Source organism: Phycodurus eques, chromosome 5 (assembly GCF_024500275.1).
Source record: "Phycodurus eques isolate BA_2022a chromosome 5, UOR_Pequ_1.1, whole genome shotgun sequence".
In the NCBI taxonomy this organism is placed as follows: Eukaryota; Metazoa; Chordata; class Actinopteri; order Syngnathiformes; family Syngnathidae; genus Phycodurus; species Phycodurus eques.
Genome location: NC_084529.1, coordinates 6,865,294 through 6,892,170, shown reverse-complemented (window position 1 = coordinate 6,892,170; position 26,877 = coordinate 6,865,294). Strand labels below are relative to the sequence as shown.

The 26,877-nt window shown below is 41.4% G+C and overlaps 1 protein-coding gene across 6 annotated transcripts in view; it reads left to right on the top strand.

Annotated features, from left to right (window-relative positions):
- The window catches only part of LOC133402936 (polypeptide N-acetylgalactosaminyltransferase 18-like), a 179,589-nt gene that overhangs the window by 83,781 nt on the left and 68,931 nt on the right, over positions 1–26,877 (top strand). For all 6 annotated transcript variants that reach the window (XR_009768587.1, XM_061677284.1, XM_061677283.1 and 3 more), the window contains 3 exons: positions 22,193–22,379; positions 25,090–25,287; positions 25,831–25,945. Coding sequence is in view for 5 of the 6 variants with exons in the window: in XM_061677284.1 (XP_061533268.1) it covers positions 22,193–22,379; positions 25,090–25,287; positions 25,831–25,945 (500 nt within the window). In the remaining variant the exon portion in view is untranslated. The remainder of the gene's footprint in view (positions 1–22,192; positions 22,380–25,089; positions 25,288–25,830; positions 25,946–26,877) is intronic.

Sequence of the window (26,877 nt, the reverse complement as noted above, 5' to 3'; positions counted from 1 at the left end):
ATAAATCATTAGTCAGAACTTCAATAATACTCGCACTGTGGTTGACAAGCTCCCAATTAGTTATTTTGTAACCATTGGAAGCATTCAATCTCATCGAATGGGCATGACCTATGGCGTCCCTCAAGGGTCAGTTCTTGGACCCCTCCTGTCAGCCTGTATATGCTACCCTTGGGTCAAATTATTCAGAACTTGAATTTTGGCTATCATAGCTATGCAGATGACACACAGTTATATCTAGCAGTGTCTCCAGATGACTACAGTTCAATTGAGGTGTTGTGTCACTGTCTAAAACAGATATCTGGGAGAGCCAACATTTTCTTCAATTAAACCACAACAAAACTGAGAATTGTTTTTGCTACTAAAGAAAAGAGGATTGCCAGTAGTAAATACCTGGAGTCACTATCTTTAAAAAACAAAGACCAAGTCCGAAACCCTGGTGTTCTGATAGACTTTCAACTTTCAACAGTCATATCAAATGAATTACTAAAACTGCCGTCTACCATGAAGAACATATCCAGAGTGAAGGCTTGCATGTGTCAAGCAGACCAGGAAAAGCTCATCCATGCTTTTATCTCAAGTAGAATTGACTATTGTAATGGTCTTCTGACTGGACTCACTAAAAAGAGCAATAAACAGCTGCAGCTCAGCTTCTGAGCAAAAAAAAGAGGTCAGCGCTATGAGCTACCTATGCACAATTTAGACGAGATGGGCAAACTACGGCCCGCGGGGCACATCCGGCCCGTTGATCATTTAGATCCGGCCCACCAAAGATTGGTTACAGAATCGCCCAAATCATATCAAAATCATGACTACATTCATTTGACCTTGTCCTGTAATCCCCAGTGGTTCCACCAGGTTGTCCTGTAATGCCCAGTGGTTCCACCAGGTAGCCCAGTAGGTACAGTGATACATTGACTTGACTTTGGCTGTTTTGTTTTTACTGAACCCTTTTTCACCCATGAGTGGGCCAAAAGAAAAGAAAAATCGACAGTGAGTGCTGAATATTTAATATAGAATAGATGACTAAATACATTTTCACTGAAGTCTCGTCAAAGGCTGTATGTCTCATTTGTTAAGAAACCATTGCGGTTTTAGAGGAATATACTGTAACATCAGCCGTCACTTTTCTACCAAGCATGCTGATTATGCTAACAGCCAATTAACGCAGGAACCGATGGCTACGGCTCAGCAGTTAAAATCAACCTTGCAGGCTCAGCAAAACACCTTTATCTGACAAACTGCCATCCAAGATTCAGTCACACAAGATCCTGAAACAGCACCACTGCAGATGGAACTGATTCATCTCTATTGTGATGATGTCTTAAAAGATAAGTTCAACTCTCAAACTGGATGAGTTTTATGTTTCATTAAGTGCAGACAAATTTCCAAAAATCCAGAAGATGACACAGAGGATGCTGGTGGTGTTTGGCTCTACATATCTGTGTGAACAGACTTTTAGTCTGATGATCACCAACAAAACATCCTACAGATCCCAGCTGAGTGATGAACACCTCAGATGTGTTCTGAGAATTGCCACAACAAAATTAACACCAGACTTTGATTCACTGGCAAAAAAAAGGTGTTCAACAAAACAACGCTGTTCGCCTTAAAAGTAAATCTAAGTATTAACACTACAATGTCTTTTTGTTGTTGTTTATTTCTGATATGTAAAAGCATCTGGTCTTGGCTTGGCCCGTCTGTCAAATTCTAAAAGTCAATGTGGCCCCTGAGCCAAAAAGTTTGCCCACCCCTGATTTCGAGTCTCCTGTTACCCTCACATGTATGTTTTTGAAATGTGGGAGGAAGTCAGAGTATAGAGTAGAAAACCCATGCAAACACTTGAAGAACATGCAAACTACACACAGAAGGAAGTAAACTAATCGTCTGAAATAACTTTAGACACTGTATGTTTGTAGTTGGGAGGACACAATGTATCAATACAGGTCTGTATACTTAATCAGTTCTGATTTGGCCTGGGAATCATGGACAAACGGGCCAAGTTCATAGTGCTGTGGGAGCCAGCCAGCAACACAAATTTCATGTAACACGATAATTAAAAAAATAATAATAAATTGATTTGATGATCTTTTGGACCATAATTCACGGAGTAGTTAATCACTTCAAAAACCCAAACTTACAATATAAAAAAAGACAAAAGGAACAGAGTAAGGACTGCCAGGAGAATACACCCAGGAGAATAAAGTTACAATACAAGGTGTGAGTACAAACCTGAAATGCAACTTAAAACAATAAGCTGCAATCACAGAACAAAACGGTGATGCAGTATTAAGTGTTAAGGCCTCTTTATACTCCCGCTGTCGCGCGGCCGACAACGCCCGCATTGCATCACGTGACCGATGAATTGGCCCACGCGGCCCCTCTGCGTAGCTTGACGTGCACATGGCAAAAATTGTTGCTGCGCGTAGAATGCCGCGGAGATCATCGGTGGTGATTGGTCCGTTTTAGTCACAGGCTGTGATGTAATCAGCGTTCCTCCCGGTTCCACATAGCACCTACGCTCCCCCACTTCTCGATCGATTTTGCAGCATTATTAAACGTATCATCTGGTCATCTAGGTCCATTTGTTCTAGCAGACTCTGTTCCACGGTCGCCATTGTTGTTGCTTTGTTCCTTGTTACGGAAAGGAAAGTAAAAACGGCTCCCGGAAATGGCCACAAAATGTAGAGGAAACTCCACCCTGTGGCGTCCTAGCCAATACCAGCCGTAGCGACAGCCCCGACTTGGAGGAGAACTGCAGCACACTTTCAAAACAGCGCGATTGGGTTGCAAAGTATAAAGAGGCAAACTGCGTGTGGGATAGTTGCAGTGACGTCAGCGCAGTTGCCGTCCGCGCGAGTATAAACAAGCCTTACACAAAAACACACATGCACAAAAACAAACCATTTATGAAAGCCCTGGCAAACACCTATCTGACGTTCAGTTGCTTCTTATTCTTTTTCTCTGCCTACCGGTTGTCTTGCACTGACTGACAGACAAGGCTCATTCACTCACTCTCTCTCATTTAGATTTCCCCCGTTTTACTAGTCCTAGAAGAGATGCAGGGTACATGGAAACAGGGTGAAACTACAGGCAAGCCGAAAGGGAAAACAAGCATAAATATAGTAAATATATACTACTTCATTTCCGATATATAGTATATATATACTTCTTCTTTTCCTTTTGGCTTGTCCCGTAAGCACAGTGTGTCATCCTTTTCCATGTAAGACTATCTCCTGCATCCCTCCTTCCCTCACTACAACTTTTAACCTTCTCTTTGGTCTTCTTCAAGCTCTCTTGCCTGGTAGCTCCATACTCATCATCCTTCGACCAAACCCACTGTCCAAACCATCAAAGTCTACTCTCTCTAACTTTGTCTCTAAAATATCTAACCTTGGCTGTCCTTTTGATGAGCTAATTTCTAATCCTATCCAACCTGGTCACTCGGAGAGAGAACCTCAACATCTTAATTTCTGCCACCTCCAGCTCTGCTTCCTGTTGTCTCTTAAGTGCCACTTTCTCTAATCCGTACTTCACCACTGTTTTATTTGCCTTTCATCCTAGGATAGACTCATCTGTCACATAACATACCTGACACATTCCTTCACCCGCTCCTACCTGCTTGAACTGGTTTCTTCACTTCCTTCCCACACTCACCATTGCTCTGGACTGTTGACCCCAAGCATTTAAAGTCCTCCACCCTCCCTATTTCTTCTCCCTGTAGCTTCACTCTTCCACCTTCACCCATCTCCTTGATGCACATATTATACAGGGTGATTGTAAAGTAACTCCCTATTTTAAAATACTTATAATTTGTTCATGTTGTAATTTCTCAATTTGTGTATGTTCCATGATTAAAGAAGCAAGTCTATTCTACCATACCAACGAGTTTGGAAGAACTTGAAGGGCGAATACGAGAAGTTATGTCTTCCATCCCACAAGTGTTCCTTGTGAAATCAGTTAATGCGGTTCCCAGGCGGCTTGAGAAACTGGTGGCTAATGCTGGCGCCCATATCGAATTTTAAATAAAACTCCATGTTCATTTCTTGTAAGAATTATAGTTCAGAACTAAATTACAAGTACATAAAAATAGGGAGGTACTTTTCAATCACCCGGTATGTTATAGTCCTACTTGGGCTGATCTTCATTCCTTTCCTTTCCAGTGCATTCCTCCACCTTTCTAACTGTTCCTCCACCTGCTCCCTGCTTTCACTGCAGATCAAAATGTCATCTGCAAACATCACAGTACACGGGGATTCCAGTCTAACCTAATCTCTCAGGAAATCCATCACCACTGCAAACAAGAAGGGGCTCAGGGCTGATCCCTGATGCAGTCCCAGCTCCACCTTAAACTCCTCTGTCACACCTACAGTTCACCTCACCACTGTTCTGCTGCCCTCATACATGCCCTGTACTATTCTAACATACTGAACTTCTCTTCCAATCCAGACTTTTCCATGCAGTACCACAGTTCCTCTCTGTGTACTCTGTCATAGGCTTTCTCTAGATCTACAAAGACACAATGTAGCTCCTTTGCTTTTCTTTGCCATCAACAACCTTTTTCTTTGCCATCAACACCCTCAAGGCAAATAATGCATCTGTGGTACTCTTTCTAGGCATCAAACCATACTGTTGCTTGCAAATACTCACTTCGGTCCTGAGTCTAGGCTCCACTACTCTTTCCCATTTCTAGGCTCATCAACTTTATTCCTCTTTAGTTCCCACAGCTCTGCGCATCACCCTTGTTCTTAAAAATGGGCACAAGCACATCTTTTCCTCCATTCCTTAGGCATCTTCTCACGCGCTAAAATTCTGTTAAACAAGCTGGTCAAAACTCCACAGCCACCTCTCCCAGATGCTTCCATACCTCCACAAGTACAGCATGTCAATCTTCCATTGGGGAAAAGGACCCTCCAAATGTTCAACAGGTTGAACAAGTTGCAAAGGAAGAGTGGGAGAAAATACCAATTGAGAAGTCCAAAAAGCTTTATGATGAATAAAAGAAATGTTTGGAGGCTGTCATCGCTCCCAAAGGGTATGCAATGAAATATTAAGGAGAGGTGCCCATTCTGTTTTTTTCTTTGAAATTACAATAACTAAGCTAAATTACTTTGGAACTCCACTTAAAAGATCCTCATGATATAAGTTTGGTACATTTCCATTTATTTCTGAAGATATAAGTATTCAGACCCTTTGCTCTGACACTGATATATTTAACTTGGGTGCTTTCCAATTCTTGATCATCCTTGAGATGGTTCTATACCTTCATTGGAGTCCAGCTGTGTTTGATGATACTGATTGGACTTGATTAGGAAAGCCACACCCCTGTGTATATAAGACCTTACAGCTCACAGTGCATGCCAGAACAAATGAGAATCATGAGGTCAAAGGAACTGCCTGAAGAGCTCAGAGACCGAATTCTGGCAAGGCACAGAACTGGCCAGGGTTACAAAAAAAATATTCTGCTGCATTTTAGGTTCCTAAGAGCACAGTGGGCTCCATAATCCTTAAATGGAAGACATTTGGGACAACCAGAACCCTTCCTAGAGCTGGCCGTCTGGCCAAACTGAGCAGCTGGGGGAGAAGAGCCTTGTTGAGACAGGTAAAGAAGAACCCAAAGATCACTGCGGCTGAGCTCCAGAGATGGAGTTTGCTAAAAACACCTGAAGGATTCCCAGATAGTGAGAAATAAGATACTCTGGTCTATTGAGACCAAGATAGAAATTGTTGGCCTTAATTCTAAGTGGTATGTGTGGAGAAAACCAGGCACTGCTCATCACCTGTCCAACAGTGAAGTATGGTGGTGGCAGCATCATGTGTGGGGGTATTTTTCAGCTCCAGGGACAGGGAGACCTATTGCAATCGAAGAAACGATGAATGCGGCCTAGTACAGGGATATCCTGGAGGAAAACCTTCTCCAGAGTGCTCAGCACCTCAGACTGGACCGAAGGTTCACCTTAAAAAAAGACAATGACCCTAAGCTAAAATACCAAAGATGTGGCTTCAGAACAACTCCGTGACTGTTTTTGAATGGCCCAGCCAGAGCCCTGACTTTAACCCAATTGAGCATCTCTGGAAAGACCTGAAAGTGGCTGCCCACTAACGTTCACCATCCAACTTGACAGAACTGGAGAGGATCTCCAAGGAGGAATGGCAGATGATCCCCAAATCCAGGTGTGAAAAACCTGTTGCATCATTCCCAAAAAGACTCATAGCTATATTAGCTCAAACTTCTACAAAATACTGAGCAAAGGGTCTGAATACTTATGGCTCTGTGATATTTCAGTTTTTCTTTTTTAATAAATCTGCAAAAATTTCAACAATTCCGTTTTTTTTCTGTCAATGTGGGGTGCTGTGTGGAATGTGGAAAACGTGATCTTAAATGATTTTAGCAAATGGCTGCAATATCACAAAGAGTGAACAATTTAAGGGGTGTCTGAATACTTTCCGTACCCACTGTATGCGGACCTAACAAAGAAAACATTGAAATTAGAATATGAGCTAAACTATGGACTTGGATGCAAAGTGAACGGAAATCTTAGCCCTTCAGTCATACCATTCCTGGATATAGGCCTCATAACCCATTTACCAGTCTTATAGATCTTGGGTTCGGGTGGATCAGTTTTGTTTTTTATGTCCAAAGCTAACCATGATCTGAAGGTCCAATGGGTTGAACAGAAACAAATCTTACACACAGGTAGTTTACATTTAGGTACTATAATAGAGACGCTGTTCTCCTTTATGTAACACCACCTTTCTTCTGCTTTACAGGCCCCTGCAGTTAAAGGAAATTAAAATAGCCATCAAAGACAAGTTTAAACTTGGACTGAAATCATTGAAGTACAGGCTGATGAGTTAAGGAGGGAATAGAGATTCCAAGTTTGCTATGACTAACCACATCCATTTTCCACTTAAGTCTGGATATACAGCTTCCGTGCCACCCAGGAGGGCATGGACCAGAAATTGTTGAAGATATCCATTCTCGCTTTCACTTGAAACAAGTGATAACAGTCTCAAAACAAGTTACTTTTTTAGGTGATGTGCCTCATTTTAAGTGTAGAGATTTGTTTTTTACGAGAAATTAGACAAATATTTTTGGTAAGATTTTTTAAAGATTCGTTACACTACTTCATAATACCTTATTGCAGAAATGTGATTAGTTTAATTGCACAGTTTCTAATCCCTTTGATTAAAAGTACATCTGCTGTCTACAAACTTGAAGAAACATGAACTAGCTTACCAAATGAATCAAAGAAAAGCTTCACTTGTGGGCAGCAGCGCTCTCTTTCTCATGTGGTCCTCCATCTTTGTATAGCGTCAAAAATGCCTCAGTCAAAGACATGATTAGTGATTTTGTACTTTTAAGTGCTCTAGTTTTCTGATAGGCTGAGGAAGGCCGGGTGATGCAGCAGTGTAGGAGAGTAAAAGTTGGGAAGATACAACAATTTGGCAAAAATAATTACTTAGTCAATAATGTTATAAGGTTAACGAGATGGCAGACAGTTAATGGGTAACTTATAGTAAGATGTTTTAATGACTTAATATTTAATGTTTAGAATGGATACATCAAATTTTAATGCCCGGAACCACCTACAACATGGTACTCTTCAAAGACTAAAAAATCTCGTGAAATAAGCTCATCGTCTTTCAGGTCAGCATCAAACACTGGCTCATTAAGGAGACCGAGGCAGGAGAATTTAGGTTGAAAGTAATAAGGAACAGACAGGAGAAGGCAGCAGCTGTAGCCGACAGGCAGGATTATAACTTGAATACATCCAATGAGTAATTTAGAGCGTTAGCTGTTCTGCTGTGGACAGTGTCTGTCTGTCTGAATTGGTTTGTGTCATTCTTTCTAACCATATGATGTCTTTAGGGTGCATACCAATACCGTTATTCATTAAGAAAACATTGCGTCACAAAAAAATCTCATACTCAAAGAATGTGATAATGTACAGCTTTTTATATTGTGCGTGTGTTTACCACAGGGCATATTTTTACAATAGCATGATCATTTAAGGAGCTGTTGCTGTTCCATGAAACATAAAATGAGTTAGCTAAGACCGAAACAACCGAACCTCCAAGGTCAATGACAATCTGATCTTGGCCACCAGTCGGCCTACAATGTGTTCCAATTTAGAACCAATTTAATGGAAATAGAAATACAGTAGTCTATCCCAAACTGGTCACACAGTTAATAAAAGTTAAATATAATTGTTCCACTCACCATTAACTCACATGAAGGTAGATGTACAGAGTCAGGATTCACTCAACATGACTGGTGTACTTTTGGTTCTTATTTTATTAAAAAAAAAAAAAAAGGACTTCCACTTTAGAGTTAGACCATGTTGTACTGTACAGTATCTTGTTTCATATGCTACTGTAGCCAATAGCTCTACCTCTTTTTTTTTTTTTTATTTTTTTTAGCCATCCTCACTTTTCGTCTTTGGCATCACTGGTAACCGTCTGTGATTGCATCACAAATACGGCACACAAAAAACAAAAACATAAACCATATTTCATTGTGAAGTCACAGTACGTACAGAGAATCGAAGTATAGTTTATCTTGCAGCAGCAGATTGTTATATACGTACGGTGTGGCTGTGGATGAGTCCATGTGCAAAATAGCTGAGGTAATTGATGGGTTGCTGTCCCGGGACAGAGGGCAGAATGGTGAGATAGTGGACATGGGTCAGCATCCTGACAGCCTAATGTATGAAGCTGTTTGTGAGTCTCGTGAAGTGGGTCCAAAAGCTCTAGTACCTTCTCCCTGAAGGAAGGAGGCTTAAGTGAAAGGGTAGGGGTGAGAAGTGATTCTAGGAATGCTGAGGGGGAAGGCAGAGAGGCATTGATAATGTTGCTGGCTTTATTAACTATGAATTCCAGAGTATGACAGCAGGATGCAATACAGCTTCCATACAACACTAAATTCACTCCTGTAGTTGGCTTCATCATTGTTGGTAATAAGGCCACCACAGCTGTGTCATATGGAAAATAGGTCATAGGTGGAAAATAACAAAGAGCAATATAATGTGTATAATGATTTCTTATTCAGGACATTCTACCTATAGTTTATGGCATTTTTCTTTCATTTTCTATGAACAACAGTTTCACATCAATTACTACTCCAAAAACTATATTGGATATATATATATAATATTTTCTTTGACTCTTTCTATTTCAATTGAGCTGACAAGGATTTTGACTTGGTGTTTGATGTGCCCAGTGCCAAAAACTATTGTATAAACTTAGATTCAGCAAAAAAATTTTCATGTCAAACCATTTTTCTTTATGTACGTAATTCGTTTTCGGCACAGTGGACGACTTGTTAGCACATCTCCCTCATAGTTCGGAGGACCGGGGTTCAAATCACAGCTGTGGAGTTTGCATTTCTTCCACGTGCCTGCGTGGTTTTTCTCCGGGTACTCCGGTTTCCTCCCACATCCCAAAAATATGCGTGGTTGGTTGATTGAAGACTCTAAATTGCCCGTAGGTCTGAATGCGAATGTGCCCTGCGATTGGCTGGCGACTGGTTCAGGGTGTACCCCACCTCTTGCCCAAAGATAGCTAGGAGAGACTCCAGCACGCCCTTGACCCTAGTGAGGATAAGCGGTACAGAAAATGGATGGATGGATAATTCATTTTCCACAGTATTCAGAAGCACCTTGAGGTTACATCCAGAGCAGTATAGAGTTGTATCATCAGCAAATAAGACAATTTTGTGTTTGTTAAATCCAAAGGGCGGGAGCTTAAAGGGACTTCGTTTGGAAAGAACGACCGGTTCCCCAAGGAGACTAATGAGTGGCGTAGAGTTTTGTACCCATTGATGAAGAATTTCAGCGACAAAGGCAAACGAGCGTGGTTAGTTGTCGACAAGCTATATGTCGACGGCCAACGTCACGCCCCGGCTCTTCTCAATAAGTACTTCTTTTAATCTGTTGTCGTAATGAATTGTAAAAAAATAATTATATATTTTTTCATTCTTTCCACTTTTGCTTAGATAAACAAAAACGGAAGCACGCATGCCACCAGCATGAATCATCACTCCTATCTCTCTGCTTTCCTGCTCTGCTTGCTTCTACACATACTCAATCCACAAGTCGCTCAAAACTCTTTTTGCGCACAACAAACCACCACCACAAACCACATTATCCCCTTGTCACTGTTTGTTTCCTGTGTTCAGTGTTTACTCGTTACCCTTCTTTGTACCCTGGCTTTGCAGTACTCAAATATAGCATCTCTATCACCCTCTCTAAATAACATTTGTCAACACAATACCAAAAGAAATCTCTCGAAAACTGTCAAAAAAACAACAACAAAGAATGCACCGTACCAAATCTATTTAAAATTATGATACACACACCCATTATATGTCACACTCAACATTCGTGTCTTGTAATGTCGATGGCATTCGATCACAGGCAAAGAGAATGAAGATTATGCATTATACCACTACATTTAAAACAGACCTCCTCTTATTACAAGAAACGCACCTTACTAAGTCAGAAGAAAAATGCCTCATTGACTCTAATTTCACTCAGGTTATCTCGGCCTTTTATAATTGTAGACAAAGAGGAGTCTCAATACTCGTCCATAAAAGACTACATTTTACAATAAATACTACAGTAGCAGATCCAGAAGGCCGATATATAATTATACAGGCTACAATATTTAACAAGCTTTATACAATTGTCAATGTATAGGCTCCAAATAAAGATGATCCAGCCTTTTTTTCACATGCTCTTTTCACAGTTGTTAAACTTGTCAGCCACTTCTACAATTATTATGGGAGGTGATTTTAACCTAACGCTAAATCCCCTAATAGATTGCTCAAATCTCAACAATAGTAATCAGCCACAATGCTCCAATATAATAGAGCAGTATATGGATGACTTTGGTCTCGTTGACATAAGGAGGCGGAAAAACCTTACAAAAAGAGAATACACATTTTTCTCATCAATTCTTTCTCAAGAATAGATTTATTTCTTTCAAACAATTCGGCAGCTCACATCATACAATTCGGCAGCACACATCATACATCCAATCATCATCAGCGATCACGCACGAATTTCTCTCAATCTAAAAGTTGAAATAATTTGGGACCCCCACCAACATGGCACTTCAACACGTCGCTATTGAAGGACACAGATATTGATTCTTTTGTGAGGAAGGAATGGGATGAGTTTCTGAAATTTAACGACTCCCCAACCATATCCTCATCTCAGTTGTGGGAAACTGGGAAAGCTGTTTTGAGAGGTTGAATCATGACATATTCTTCTTATAAGAAAAAACAAGAACAATAATTGGACAACGGAATTGAGGAAAAAATAAAACACCTGACAGAAGAATATACAATTAATCCAATAGATACACTTAGAAACCAACTTCAAAAGGCAAAACATCAGTTTGACGTTATCTTATCAAAAAGAACAGATTTTCTACAACAACAATTAAGATACACTAACTTTGAGTACAATAATAAATCGGGAAAATTCCTTGCGAACCAACTTCAGCGCAATAAAGGTCATTAATTGCAGCCATTCAAGATTCAAACGGCAACTGTACACAGTCACCGCGAGAAATAAATGAATTTTTTTAAAATTTTTATCGCAGCTTATACGCATCTTTGAACAACCCAGATCAAAAAGAAATTTAAACTTTTAAGGATCTAAACATCCCTCAATTAATACACAAATTAAAGACAGCCTTGATGTTCCTTTAACCATCACAGAATTACATAACGCATTAAAGAATATGCAACCGGGACTGGCGCCTGGCCCGGACGGAATCCCTGTTGAATTCATTAAACATTTTTGGCCAATACTAACGCCTTTATTTTTCAGAACAGTCAATGAGATAAAGGATAAAGGTAGACTTAGTAGCCATATGAACACAGCTTCAATTAAGTTATTACTAAAGCCAGGTAAAGACCCCACTCTCCCAGCAAATTATTGGCCCTTATCACTGATTAATGTAGATATCAAGATTATCTCGAAAGCCCGTGCTTCCGTACTTCCGTCGATCATCCACTATGACCAGACAGACTTAATTAAAGGTAAAAGTTCCACAAATAATGTCAGATGTCTGTTGAATTTAATAAGCATGTCACAGGGTAAAAATCTAAACGCAATTATCATGTCACTTGACGCAGAGAAAGCTTTCGATAAAGGTAACTGGGCTTTCCTGTTTGCAAAGGGGGAAGGGTGCGTGTGAAGGAGGACGCTAAAGGCACGCCCGCAGTAGGTATATAGCGCCGGTATGTGCATTGTGCAAAACAACATCGGTTTTGCTAAGGACCCCCGAAAATGACTGCGGTCAAGCCAGCCTCCACTCATAAAGTAGCAATCAAGCCAGCCGCCCCTAATTTTGTTCAGACTCGGCATTACAGTAATAAGTCGCCAACTCGCGCCGAAAGCCACCTTCAAAAGAAAAGCTTCGCAATAATACGAACGTCAATGCTCTTCGTTTAAGGAATGGAACCAGCAAGGTTAATTTGAATCTTGAGATGCATTAAAAATGTAGTTTATGTGATATCTTGTGAAAAAAAATGGTAATGAACTGCACTTATATAGCACTTTATCTACACCATCACAGTGCCCAAAGCACTTCACAAAGCCTCACATTCATACACACATTCATAAACCAATGGGCGACGGCTGCCATGCAAGGCACTGCCAGGCCCACTGGGAGCAAATTAGGGTTCAGTGTGCCCAAGGACACTTCGACATGCGGACAGTCGTAGCAGGGATTCGAACCTGTTCTACCTACTGAGCCAAAGCCACCCCAACATAATCCCATTGAATCTGAGGCTTTGTACAGCGCTTTGGGCACTGTGATGATGTAGATAATGTGCTATATTAGTGCAGTCCATTTAGCATTTATTTTTCCTAAAATATCAAACTACATTTTTTAATGTATCTCAAAATTCAAATTAATTTTGTTGGTTGCATTCCTTAACCGAAGAGCACTGACGTCAGTATTATTGGGAAGCTTTTATTTTGAAGGTGGCTTTCGCCGCGTGTTGGCGACCTATTACCGTAATCCCTAGTATGAACAAAATTAGGGGCGGCTGGCTTGACTGCTACTTTACGAGTGGAGGCTGGGTTGCAGTCGAAAACTGCACCTACGAAGAGACACGCTTACGAAGCACAGTTTAAACTGCAAGCTATCAGTTACGCGGAGGAACATGGGAATCAAGCAGCCTGAAAGAATTCAAGATCAACGAATACATTGTTCGCAAGTGGAGGAAGCAGGAAAACGAGCTTCGCCAAGTCTAGAAGATGAAGCTGAGTTTCCGCGGAAACAAGGCGAGCAATGGATTAATGAACTCCAACCGCTGGACATCGGTATATACAGGGCGTTCAAAGTGAAGTTGCGAGCGGCGTGGGAGCGAATGGATGACAGATGGCGAACACAGCTTTACTAAGAATAGGAGGCAGCGCCGGGCGAGTTACGCCACAATTTGTGAATGGATTGTGGATGCTTGGGCTAAAGTGTCTGCTTGCACTGTTGTTCGAGCTTAAAAGCCGGCATAATTTCTGAGGAGCCGCACGGCAACGAGACTGACTCAGACAATGTCGAGAGGGAACCTTGCGTGTTTGATGGAGAACTTGCCCAGCTGTTCATTTCGGATAGAGAAGATGAGGACTTTGATGGATTTGTTCAACAGTCCGGGGTCTTTGTTGTCATATTTTGCGCTTCATAATTTGCCACACATTTTCAAAGGGAGACAGCTCTGCACTGCTCAAAGGCCAGTCTTGTACTCGCAGTCTTTGACTACGAAGCCACGTTATTGTAACACGTGCAGAATGTGGCCATGGCATTGTCTTATTGAAATAAGCAGGGATGTCCCTGAAAAAGACGTTGCTTGTACCTATGTACCTTTAAACATTAATGGTTCCTTCACAGATGTTCAAGTTGCCCATGCCATGGGCACTAACACAGCCCCCATAATCTCACAGTCGTGTTGTTTAGTTCCGAAACATTTAGTTCAAAAGAACGAATATTTCCAGTGAACGTATTGAACTGAATCTGTTTATGAAATGATTCGTTCTTTGAGTTTAACCGCCACTGTGAGCAAGTCGGCTGGGAGCAGAAACGGAACTGCTGTAGCATTCTGTCACTCACTTTTGAATGTTCGACGAATGACCAATGAGCAGCCAGGGTGCAGATGGCTGGCAGAACTTCAGTCAACGCACTGCCATGTAATTTGTGATTGTCACTCACTTCGGCGAATGACCATTGAGCAGCAAGCGACAGGCAGCACCATGCAGGCAGGGCCGGGACTGAATTGAAATGAATGTACTATTGAACTGAATGTACTGAAGTGTACTGAATGTACTGTTAGCCACAAGTGATTCATCTGTTGAACTTATTCATTTGCGATCTGTTAGACACTAGTGATTTGTTCTTTGAACTTCTTCGTTCACGATCCGCTAAGGAGCAATGTACTAGTACGCTGATTCATGCAGAAGTTCACTGCAAAATGGTTCGAATCATGATTTGTTCACGCAAGGAACGATGTCCTATGCAGTGAACATACTCATGAGTGATTTTAACCACTCGTCCTGATGTCCTCGCAGGGATAGGTTTCACTGGCATCCATTTCTTCAGGCTAACGGCTGATGTTGAGTCAGTCAAGCACATGAAAACAAGCACACACATAGGGTGTGGGTCGGACTGTCTCCATAATCGTAACAGACTACACCTAAAGTCATGAGAGGATATGAGACCGACATAGGATTTAGATTTGTCAGTGCAAGGCAAACTGAAGCGGCAGCAGCAGGGAGTTTAAGGGAGATTTATTTGAAAAGATTAATAAGAAATTTAAGCTAACGTATATATTTACACATACATATTATCTTCTCATACACTTTATTTGTTGATTTGACAGACATGCGTGTTCAAGGTCGATCAAGCCTACAAGGAATACATCATATTATATTTATTGTATATGTGAATGTTATACATAAATAGGGAAGTTATTCACAACAGTGGGATTTTGTTTTTTTCAGTTGAGCTCATCTGCGCCAAAAGAGAACTGCAGCGTATTTTTACACATTCTTAAGTTCCGGCGAATGATCAATGAGCAGCCAGCATCAGGCAACACCTCACAGGCAGGGGAGGGACTGAATTGTCACGTTTCAAAGTCATATGTGAATTGGATTAGACCCAAGAGCAGACTGAGGCGGAGGGAGTAGATTTTAGAATGGTTTATTGCGGATTGGCTCTGGGAAGGATATCCAAGGCGAGGTGGTGGACCATCAGGACAAGGAGTGAGCAGGAAGCAGGGGGCGTGGCTGGAGCAGACAACGATGAGTCATTTGTTCGCGCAAGGAACTACATATTATGCAGTGAATGGAAGGAGTGATTTTAACCATTCGCTTTTACTAGCATCAATTTCTCCAAGCTAACAGCTAATGATGAGTCAGTCAAAAAAAAATTTTGAAATGTAAATGAAAAATACATGTATATATGTACACATACATATCATCCCCTCTGTGTCTCTAATTTAATTATTAAAGCTTTTTGTATAATAATAATAATACATTAAACCTATATAGCGCTTCTCAAGACACTTTGCACAAATCAGATGGCAATAACAGGTGGGTGAGCAGGAAGCCCGGGTGCTGGTGTCAGTGACGCTGTCCACCGCGGTAAATTGCAGAAAAGTGACGCCGGCCGGCGACAGCCGAGCTGGATGTCAGGGTACGCGGAAGGATATCTGCGGTAGCTGAGTTCGCCGCACGCATGTTCACGAGTCACAACTGAAGCCGGGTGTTCGAGAGCTTGCTGAGCAAGAGATGGGTAGGTGACAACTTAGCTTAAATTGTTTTAATCTCCACACCTTTCCTACTTTACAATACGTGAAAACAACAACAGGTAGTGCTTCGTGTGAACGTGAATCTCAGGGATGAATAATTAACTGAATGAGGAAGCACTTCAATGATTCTGTAAAAAAGAACAAAGATTTGGGAACGAATCTTTGAACAAATCTTTTTAACAAAGTGATTCTGGTGATACAGTACACTCAAAAGAACTGCCGTGCCCATCACTACATCACAGATGGTGGCTTTTGAGCTTTGTGCTGATAACAATCTGGAAGGATACTATTCCTCTTTGGCCCGGAGAACACAACTCCCAAGATTTCCAAAAACAACTTGAAATGTGGACTCGTCAGACCACAGCACACTTTTCCAATTTGTGTCAGTCCATCTTGCACCCAGAGAAGGAGGCTGCTTTTCTGGGTGTGTCTGATATATGGCTTTCGCTTTCCATGGTAGTTTTAACTTGCGTTTGTAAATGTAGCGACGAACTGTGGTAACTGACAATGGTTTTCTGAAGTGTTCCTGAGCCCTTGTGGCAATATCCTTTTAACAATGATGCCAAATTTTAATGCAGTGCCGTCTGAGGGATCGAAGGTCACGGGCATTCCAATGTTGGTTTTCGGCATTGAGATTTCTGCAGATTCTCTAAATGTTTTGATGATATTATGGACCGGTGATGGATGAGATTCGCCCATAGGCTCTGGATGTTGTGGGGCTGTCCTGGTTGACACACCCCTGCAATATTTCGTGGACATCGGGGACAGTGCCTCTGGATTGGCAGACTGGGGTGGTGGTCCCCCTTTTTAAAAAGGAGGACCGGAGGGTGTGTTCCAACTACAGGGGGATCACACTCCTCAGCCATCCTGGTAAGGTCTATTCAGGGGTGCTGGAGAGGAGGGTCCATCGGGAAGTCGAACCTCAGATTCAGGAGGAGCAGTGTGGTTTTCGTCTTAGCCGTGGAACAATGGACCAGCTCTTCACCCTTGGCAGGGTCCTTCAAGGGTGCATGGGAGTTCTGCCAACCAGTCTACATGTGTTTTCTGGACTTGGAGAATGCGTTCGACCATGTCCCTCAGGGAGTCCTGTGGGGGGTGCTTCGGGAGTATGGGGTACCGAAACCCCTGATTCGGGCTGTTTGGTCCCTGTACCTGACCGGTGTCAGAGTTTGGCATTGCCGGCAGTACGTCGGACTCGTTTCCGGTGAGGGTTGGACTCCGCCAAGGCTGCCCTTTGTCACCGATTCTGTTCATAACTTTTATGGACAGAGTTTCTAGCTGCAGCCGAGGCGTAGCTGGGGTCCGGTTTGGTGGCCTCAGTATTGCATCTCTGCTTTTTGTAGATGATGTGGTTCTGTTGGCTTCATCAAACCGTGATCTCCAACTCTCACTGGAGCGGTTCACAGCTGAGTGTGAAGCGGCTGGGATGAGAATCAGCACCTCCAAATCTGAGACCATGGTTGTCAGTCGGAAAAGGGTGGAGTGCCCTCTCCGGGTCGGTGATGAGATCCTGCCCCAAGTGGAGGAGTTCAAATATCTTGGGGTCTTGTTCATGAGTGAGGAAAGATTTGAACGGGAGATCGACAGCCGCATCGGTGCAGCGTCTGCAGTGATGCAGACTTTGTATCGGTCCATTGTGGTGAAGAAGGAGCTAAGCCGAAAGGCGAAGCTCTCGATTTACCGGTCGATCTACGTTCCTACCCTCACGTATGGTCACGAGCTGTGGGTCGTGACCGAAGGAACAAGATCCCAGATAGAAGCGGCCGAAATTAGTTTCCTCCGCAGGGTGTCCGGGTTCTCCCTTAGAGATAGGGTGAGAAGCTCGAATATCCGAGAGGGGCTCAGAGTAGAGCCGCTGCTCCTCCGCATTGAGATGAGCCGGATGAGGTGGCTGGGGCATCTGATTAGGATGGCTCCCGGACGTCTCCCTGATGAGGTGTTCCGGGCACATCCCACCGGGAGGAGACCTCGGGATGACCCAGGACATGCTGGAGAGACTATATCGGCTGGCCTGGAACGGTTGGCCTGGTCTGGGAACGCCTCGGATCCCCTCGGAAGAGCTGGAGGAAGTGGCTCGGGCTGCGACCCAACATGCGACCCAACAAGTGGCTGCGACCCAACATCCACATCCCGGTCACCAGCTCTTCCAGCTTCTTCCCTAAGGCAGGCGCTACCGATCAATGCAAACTAGAACTAGGAGACATTCCAACAGCTTCTTCCCTCTTGCCATCAACCTCTTAAACGGCTAACCTACAATTCCATTGCAACATGCTGCCAATTATTTATTTTTTTGTCTTGAGTTTGTTGTCACATTTCTGTCCGACCAATTATACATTTGCATATCTGTTGTTGTCCAATACTGGCCACTCATGCCAGAGTAGCATATGCACCACTTGCACACTGACTGAGGAGTATCTGCAACATTTGCACAATCGACATTGTCACAGATTATCACGCTACTAGTCACTTTAAACTGCATACACTCCTTGAAGTCTCGGTGCCCTTTGTACAATGTTCATTGCACTGCACTATTGCTACATCAGTCATTCAAACTGCTCTAAGTGCTAGAGGACTTGCATCTTTTGAAAAAATGCCCCCAAAAAAATCAAAAATGTACCGGTGACTGTTACAATATATAAAAAAACAAAATGCTCATCAGTTTGAACATTAAATATCCTGGCTTTTGTATTCTCTTCAATTTAGTATAGGTTGAAAAGGATTTCCAAATCATTGTACTCTGTTTTTAGTTGTGTTTTACACAATGTCCCAACTTAATTGGTATTGGGGTTTCTATTATCAATATAAATATATATCATTATTATATTGTATGGTACAATGAAGACATGTATATATTATATAAGTATAGGAGTTGTTTTTATAGTTGTTTTTTCTTGTTTGTTGAAGTTGTTGGTCTTTTTTTTTTAATTTATTTTTTTAATTTATTTTTATTGAAATCCAAGATACTGCTGTTACTGATGTAATCATTTGTATTAGTATATATATAACTGTATTTATACATGTATATTATTATTATAATTATCATCATCATGGTACTACTTTGATGTTCTATTAAGTAATTGTTATATAGGAGCAAAGAAAGTAGTGATAGTGTCATGATTAGGGTTTTTGAATGCACTGGAGGCAAGGAAGTGGAGGACCCAAGTGCAGGGAAGCAGAGAGGCAAGGTAGGAGTGCAGGAGTCTCACTCATGATATTTAATTCCAAAAACAAAAATGGAAAACAAGGATCATGGAAAATCTAAATACTAAATTAACAAAGTCCAAAATCTAAACACAAAGTAACAAAGAAACACTTGAGTAAACTAAAAACAAGAAACAAGGGGTGACTGGTGAAATAACTGAGCAACACAACTGACGACTATGACGTGACAGACAATGAACTGACAAAAACTGAAAGAAACCCTCCATCCATCCATCCATCCATTTTCTGAGCCGCTTCTCCTCACTAGGGTCGCGGACGTGCTGGAGCCTATCCCAGCTATCATTGGGCACCCCGCGGTACACCCTGAACTGGTTGCCAGCCAATCGCAGGGCACATAAAAACAAACAACCATTCACATTCACACTTACGGGCAATTTAGAGTTGTCAATTAACCTATCATGCATGTTTTTGGGATGTGGGAGGAAACTGGAGTGCCCGGAGAAAACCCACGCAGGCACGGGGAGAACATGCAAACTCCACACAGGCGGGGCCGGGGATTGAACCCCGGTCCTCAGAACTGTGAGGCAGACACTCTAACCAGTCGTCCGCTGTGCCGCCATGAAAGAAACCAGGGAACTAAATACAGGCTGACGAGACAACGAGGAATACCTGGACAAGACACGAGTTTGATGTTTAAAAAAATCTGTCGTCTGTGGGGAGCTTGGGTGGCGTACAAAAGCCCCGAATCTGCAGAGGAAAAGGCCTGATCACCCATGGTAATTTGCCCAGGGGGGGAGCAGGTCCGAGGTGAAGAGGGTGGGGCCCAGCATCAAGCCCTGAGAGACACCACAGGTGACCTTGTGGGTGTGGGGACATTGCTTTGCACAGGGCAATGTGGTTGGTTCAATCGGCCAGATATGAGGTGATCCAGATGTGTACGTTTTCTGAAAGTCCAATGGTGTATGGCATGGAGTGTAGGAGGATATTGTGATCAACCGTATCAAAAGCAGCTGTTAGGTCCAGGAGGATGGAGCAGTGGGAAGTTGGAACCAGTGTTTGTTGCCATCAGGACGTTGTTGTTGACACTGACCGAGGCTATTAAAGTGTTATGGCCAGGGCGCAAGCCAGACTGAAACTTCTCAACAAGGTTATTGTGGTTTAGGTGATCCTGAAGTTGTGCTGCAACCTCTTTTTTGCCCCAAACCTTTGACACAAATGTAAGATGGTAAATGGGCCTGTCGTTGGAAAGGACTTCTGGATCCTTTGTGGGGGTTTTCAGTTGTGGTCTGACAACAGCACCTTTTAGCACAGATGGGCTAAGGCCAGGTTAGGAGGACGTGGTTTATGATTTTGCTGATGACTGGAGAGATGGCAGCGATGTTAGCCTTCAGCACGGCTGAAGCGAAAGGGTCTAGTGGTCAGGTGGACAACCGTATTTTTCTGACAACGTCCCTGCGCCTCTTCTTGTGTGACAACTGATAAGGAGCACAGAGACTGGACATCATGAACTGCCATGTCCTCATCAGCAAATAGCTTCTGTAGGGCAGAGAGCTTTGGCATCTTCTAGAAACAAGAAGAAAAACAGACAATCACAGGAGATGGCCAAAAGTTAAAATTAAATTGTTCAGAAAATGAATTGGGTTTGGGGGACGGGATCTCGTTGTATTTTTGGTGTTGGAGATTTTGAATTGGGCCACTCTTGGCTCTGTAACGTCCACAGGGGGGGGTGTTTCCAGCCTTTGCGTACTGTAAAGGTGTAACAATTATTTCAATAATCGACACCTAATCGATTATCAAATTAATCTACTACTATGATAATCGATTACTCATTTAAGGACGTTGTTTAAGTTTCCAAATCATCTACTTTCAGGCTGTCAACAGTAAATATTCTCAGACTTCGCTAGTCCTCCATGAAAGAAGATTGATTATATTTGAGTGTAATCAAAAAAGACATTTGAAAACATCTGCTTTTACTTTGGAAAACATTTTTTCGAAATGTTTGCCCGTTTTCGGACATTGCGGACCAAGCCAGTAACTCAACAATTAACATTGTCTTTGAGCATTTTCTGCACTGTCAATTTAAAATAATGTCCTGTTCTTAAATAAAGGGATGGAAAATAAAAATTTTGTTGTCATCCGATTCATTGATCAAGAAATAATCGATTATAAAAATAATTGTTAGTTTTAGCCCTAGCCTACTGTATATTGCACCTTGCACTATTGGCATCAATTTGCAAAAGTGGAGCCACGATTTTGACCTCCATGGCATTTTTTATTTCCAGTTCGACAACATGCAACTACAGTAAATATACAGTTCACAACACGTACACCCCATCAGTGGTCACCGGTATGGACATATTTCTTTCTGCATGGTGCAGCAACGTGTAACGTAACAGCCTTTTACCGGTTTGATCACATGATTAATCTCTAGATACCAAAACCTGGAACCGAAAGACAAGGCATACTTCAATACTCTGTATCCCAGAGCATTTGGGTCGGTACCATAAAGGATACTCAGCCCAGAATGTAATGATGACAGTGATTATGATGAAACCTCAAGTTTTTGTACAACCTTTCGGAAATTTGACAAATTGTGGTCATTTTAACACCCCATTTTAAGCCGTTTTAAAGAGTTGGAATTTGGATTTTCTATTATACAAACAGCATCAGCCTAAAAGTTTTGAGGACCCGGGTTCAATCCCTGGGTCCGCCTGTGTGGTGTTTGCATGTTCTCCCCGTGCCTGCGTGGGTTTTCTCCGGGCACTCCGGTTTCCTCCCACATCCCAAAAACATGCGTTAATTGGAGACTCTAAAATTGCCCGTAGGTGTGACTGTGAGTGCGAATGGTTGTTTGTTTGTATGTGCCCTGCGATTGGCTGGCAACCAGTTCAGGGTGTACCCCGCCTCCTGCCCGATGACAGTTGGGATAGGCTCCAGCACGCCCGCGACCTGAGTGAGGAGAAGCGGCTCAGAAAATGGATGGATGGATACAAACAGCCAATAAAGACATCCATCTATCCATTTTCAACACCACTTAACCTCACGAGACAACTATGTAACAATTGACATTTTAGTCTTAAAATAAAGGAAATTATGGCCATTCTTGTTGACATTCAAAGGGGTTATTAATTCATGGAAATAAAACTTTTCATAATATAACTGCTTTCATATCACTCACATGACTGTATGTAAATATGTTTTCTTTTCCTCTAGTGGAACTAAAAGAGCACCTTCAGAGTTTTGTAGATGAGATGAACGGTCAGCATGGACCTGAGTTCATCAAAGTGGTCCATCATGACAAACAGGAAGGACTGATCAGGTCCAGAGTCAGTGGATGGAGGGTTGCTTCAGCACCTGTGGTCGCTCTATTTGATGCACATGTGGAATTCAACACTGGGTGGTGAGTTTGGGTTAACACACTTTTAATGTGAAAAACGTACCCTTGTAATTATGTGTTTCAATTTAAATTTAGGAGGAAAATACAAATATAAAAATCCTAAATAAATTCAGGCACGGGAGGATGGAGGATAAAAGGAGGGGGCTGGGGGAGCTGGGGGGGTAGGGCCAGCATGTCCGAAAACTAAACCATTCAGGTGAAAATGTGTTTAGAGTCCTGAACACAACCCCCCTGGAAAGTTCAGAAGCTAAGAAGAATATGCCCTCGGCACCAGTTTCACTGAGGGAGATAACATTTTTCAATGTTAATGTCTATCATGACAGGATGTCTGAAAAAGCACCCATGCACAAACTTCCATCCATCCATTCTCAACATCGCTTATTCTGGTTAGGGTCACAGGGCGCTGGAGCGTATCCCAGCAGACTTCAGGGAAACGGCAGACTACACCCTGAACTGGTCGCCAGTCAGTCACAGGGCACATATAGACATGGACAACCATTAGCCCTCAGATTCACACCGTCACTGAGTGGGAACTGAACCCACGCTGCCTGCACCAAAGTCAGGCAAGCGTACCACTACACCAGGTGGAAATTGAAATTGAAAATGATCTTAACTTCAAGGCCTTTCAGGCTGCACCAAACCTTTGGGATCTCGTTGACACAGAAAAGTACAGTGGTGTATGTACGGCAGCTGTGAAGGTTGCCGGTTAGTTTGGATGTCTGTCTGTGTGAATCTGCCTTTTCTGGCATGAACTTCCTCAAAATCAAACACAGAACACATCTCACTGATGGACACCTTCAAGACTCACTTGGAGCTGCAGTGCCAAATTACACCCCAGATTACAATACACAGGTGCACAGCATGCAAGTCCAGGCTTCCCACGAACAGACAAAGAAACCGATAGATTTGTTCTCAGTGGCAACATGGTAGTGCCATGGCAAAATGAAATTCAAATATTGAAAATGTGTTTAAAATTCTTCTGATTTTGTTATAAGTTCAAAAAGTGCTAAGTTTAACAATCTGAAAGCAGATCTTTGTATGTTACATAATTAATAACACATTTGTACATACATAGTTCATGATTCGTAAACAAATTGTTCGTGGCGATGAAAATGTGTCACTGATTTCCTACACTAGCAGAGCTATAAAGAAATAAAGTTGTGTGTATTAATATTTATCTGATTCCTAAATCATAACATGTTTCACAAAGTGATAGATAGATACACTCATTTTATTTTTTATGTCACAATTGACTATCATTAGTTTGTCATGTCCTCTTCAATATTTTGAGCAGCTAGCCATTACCTGCGATTTTATGATGGCAACAGTTTGGACTCTGGAACAAATTACTGCGAATATAATTGATCCCGATGGGAAATTATATTTTGAAAGTGTGGGGGGGGGGGACGAATCGAAACGAATCTAAAGCTACCTGGCCCTGTGTGATTGCACCTTTGGACGTTTTGAGCTTTGGAAGATCACTGTATACATTAATGCCTTTAATATTTATAGACCTCAGTACAAATTTACCTTGCAATGAATGAACAGTAGAAAGGCAAAAGACCCCTTCATGGCTGTGGTGTTGGTTCTTTGTAGTTTTAAAAGATGCCTCTGGGGCAGGTGAACTGATTTTCCGTGCATTTCACTTGGGACACACGTTTTTGCAGCTTCTAGCAGTTTGTTGCCAAAAGACTAAAATGAACAGTTAATATTTGTGTTTTCTAAAGATCAATAGTATTTTCATCACAATGACTATATATGATCTTCAAAATGGAGGTATTTTAATGTATTTCTACATTATTGTGCCACTTTCAAATTGGGGGGAAAGAATGGTATTTACTCTATACAAAACTTGGTCAGATATTTTGTCTGAATGAGCCACCATTTAAACGCAAAATACTTAACAATATCATATTAACTTGGTTTGTAACATTATTTTTGGAATGTGCGAGAAAACCAAAGTATACAGAGAAAAAAAAAAAAAAAAACACACACAAAAATAACAAGTAAATACGACGTTACACTGGCCCGAACTGAGATTTCAAGCTCCATTACAACCTCAGCTTTTTTAATAATAATTTCCTTTTGGAACTTTTTGTCAATTGCAAAATGAAAAACAACAACAACAAAAAACTTATAAACTGATGATGAATGAAGAGTTGAACACTTTGCCATATATGAACTTAATGTGTCACATGTAGTATGTTTAGTTGAACAGCGACTAATCAAATTATTAATGGCTTATCAGTCGATTAGTGTGATTTTCTAGGTTTTCAACGGTATCAGTTTGTCTTTGGGGGCTGTTGCACTGTTCATTTGTCTTCAGGGTTCATAACTACATCATTAAGATTTACATGACACATGTCAAATTGACCATACGTAATGTGTTCAGTTTAGTGCTGGTTATTCCAGTCTGGCATATTTAGATCTTCTAATTTCTTTATAATATAACGGCGACAACTAATAGGGCTAGAAACAGCTGTGTCACACACCAAGATTAGATTACAGCAACTGTATTTCTCAATAAAGATAATGGCTGCAGATATGAGTATTTTTCATCTGCATTGTTTTGTTGCCATAACTGTAGCCAACTGAGCATCATTTATTATTAAGAAGTGGTAGATTTTTGAATTATTGATTGAATTAAATTTGGCTAAATCAAAGTATACCAAGTACCCGTTTCTAGTTTTGTCTGTTGTTTATCATCCCACAGGTCAGAGCCAGTTCTTCAGCGAATAAAAGAGGACCGTACTCGGGTGGTGTCTCCCTCTTTCGACAACATCAAATATGACACATTTGAGATGGAAGAGTACCCGTTGTCTGCTCAGGGCTTCGACTGGGAGCTTTGGTGTCGATACCTCAACCCACCCAAGTCTTGGTGGACACTGCGCAACCACACAGCTCCTATCAGGTAAAAAGAGTCCTGAGAGAGAATGAATGTGTTAATATAAAGGACTTCACAGGGTGTAGCACTGCTTTGTCAGTACACATATATAATGAATAAAATCAAAGTCCTACCTCACTGCAGGCCATTTGCATTTCAGACATTTAAACAAAACATTTTTATTTCTTATTATTTTAAAGTGGACTATTGTAATGTTTGTACATTTTTGAAAAACAAATGCAAATATTGGGCAGCTGTATACATGTACAGTACACTGTAGCCACGGGGATCAATTCTGAATGTGAATACTCTGGTACATATTCAAGGTAATCATTTTATATGTGAAATTAAATGTTTTATTTACAAATATGCAGTAAACAAAGACCCAGACAAATCAATTTCTGAGGAACAGTACATTAAAAATAGAATTGGTTAATGAAGACTCATAGCTGTGAGACATTTTTATGTATAAAAGGGAAATACTAAAAGTAATCAGTGGAAGGGTATGTGTCATGACTGTTTAACCACTTTTTGTATTCAAAATCTGTGTTTACCCTTTTCTCTTTTCAGGAGTCCCGCTCTTATTGGATGCTTTGTGGTTGACAGGAAGTTCTTTGAGGAAATTGGCCTACTCGACGAGGGGATGGAAATTTACGGAGGGGAAAATGTGGAGCTTGGCATCAGGGTGAGTTCGTGCATATCAGCCTGCATCCAATCATGGCCACCTCCTAACAACAATTTGCACTTAGCAACTAAAGTATAGTTTTCAAATGCTGAAACTAAACTTTAGTTCAGAAGCATATGCAGTCGTCAGCATACATAATCAGGTATGCTGAAAGGAAACATTTCCAGCATGCAGATTTAAGACAATGACCTTTCTTTGAAAGAATGAGGGCTTTGTTTCATCCATTTTTAATTCAATCCGACTCAAGCAAGCTGCCTTTTGTAGCTACAATAACATATCACAGCATAACTTCTGTAATTACAATACTGTACCCATTGTTGTTGTTTTTTATACATAAATGCCGCCACATTACCCCAACTTTATTGCTTTATGCGTAATTTTGTTGTAGCTTTTGTCTGTACTTTTATGAATGCTCTTCCATAAATTTTTTTTCATTTTACTCTCCTTTTATCGGCTTTGCAAGGTATTTTGGGTTGGAAGTGCGCAAAATGTCATTTTTAGAGCTAATTTAGTTGATCTTTTCCGCCTGGTATTTGAGATGGCCAGAATTCTCATTAATATGCGACATGTACAGTACATAAGCTTTTCTCTGATTCCCGAAATTAAATATGGAAAACAGTTGCTGACACAAGCTCAGTTCTTTTACCATATTCATCCATTAATTATCTATATTTCTTATTGTATTACGTAGAAAATAATGGTTGCAAAAATGTTATTTACTTAGGCTTGACCATGTCAAGTTAAACAACACCGGGATCAGTTGTGAAGCAATGATAGTTTATATTTACATACCATAGCAGCTTTTCACTCTCTTCCAATCATTAAAAGTAAACTCAAGTGTTTTGGTACAAAAAGATTGTACTGTATACAATACCAATCAATAATAATTGCAGTTTTATTCACACACAGCACATCAGCCCACTATTTTATTT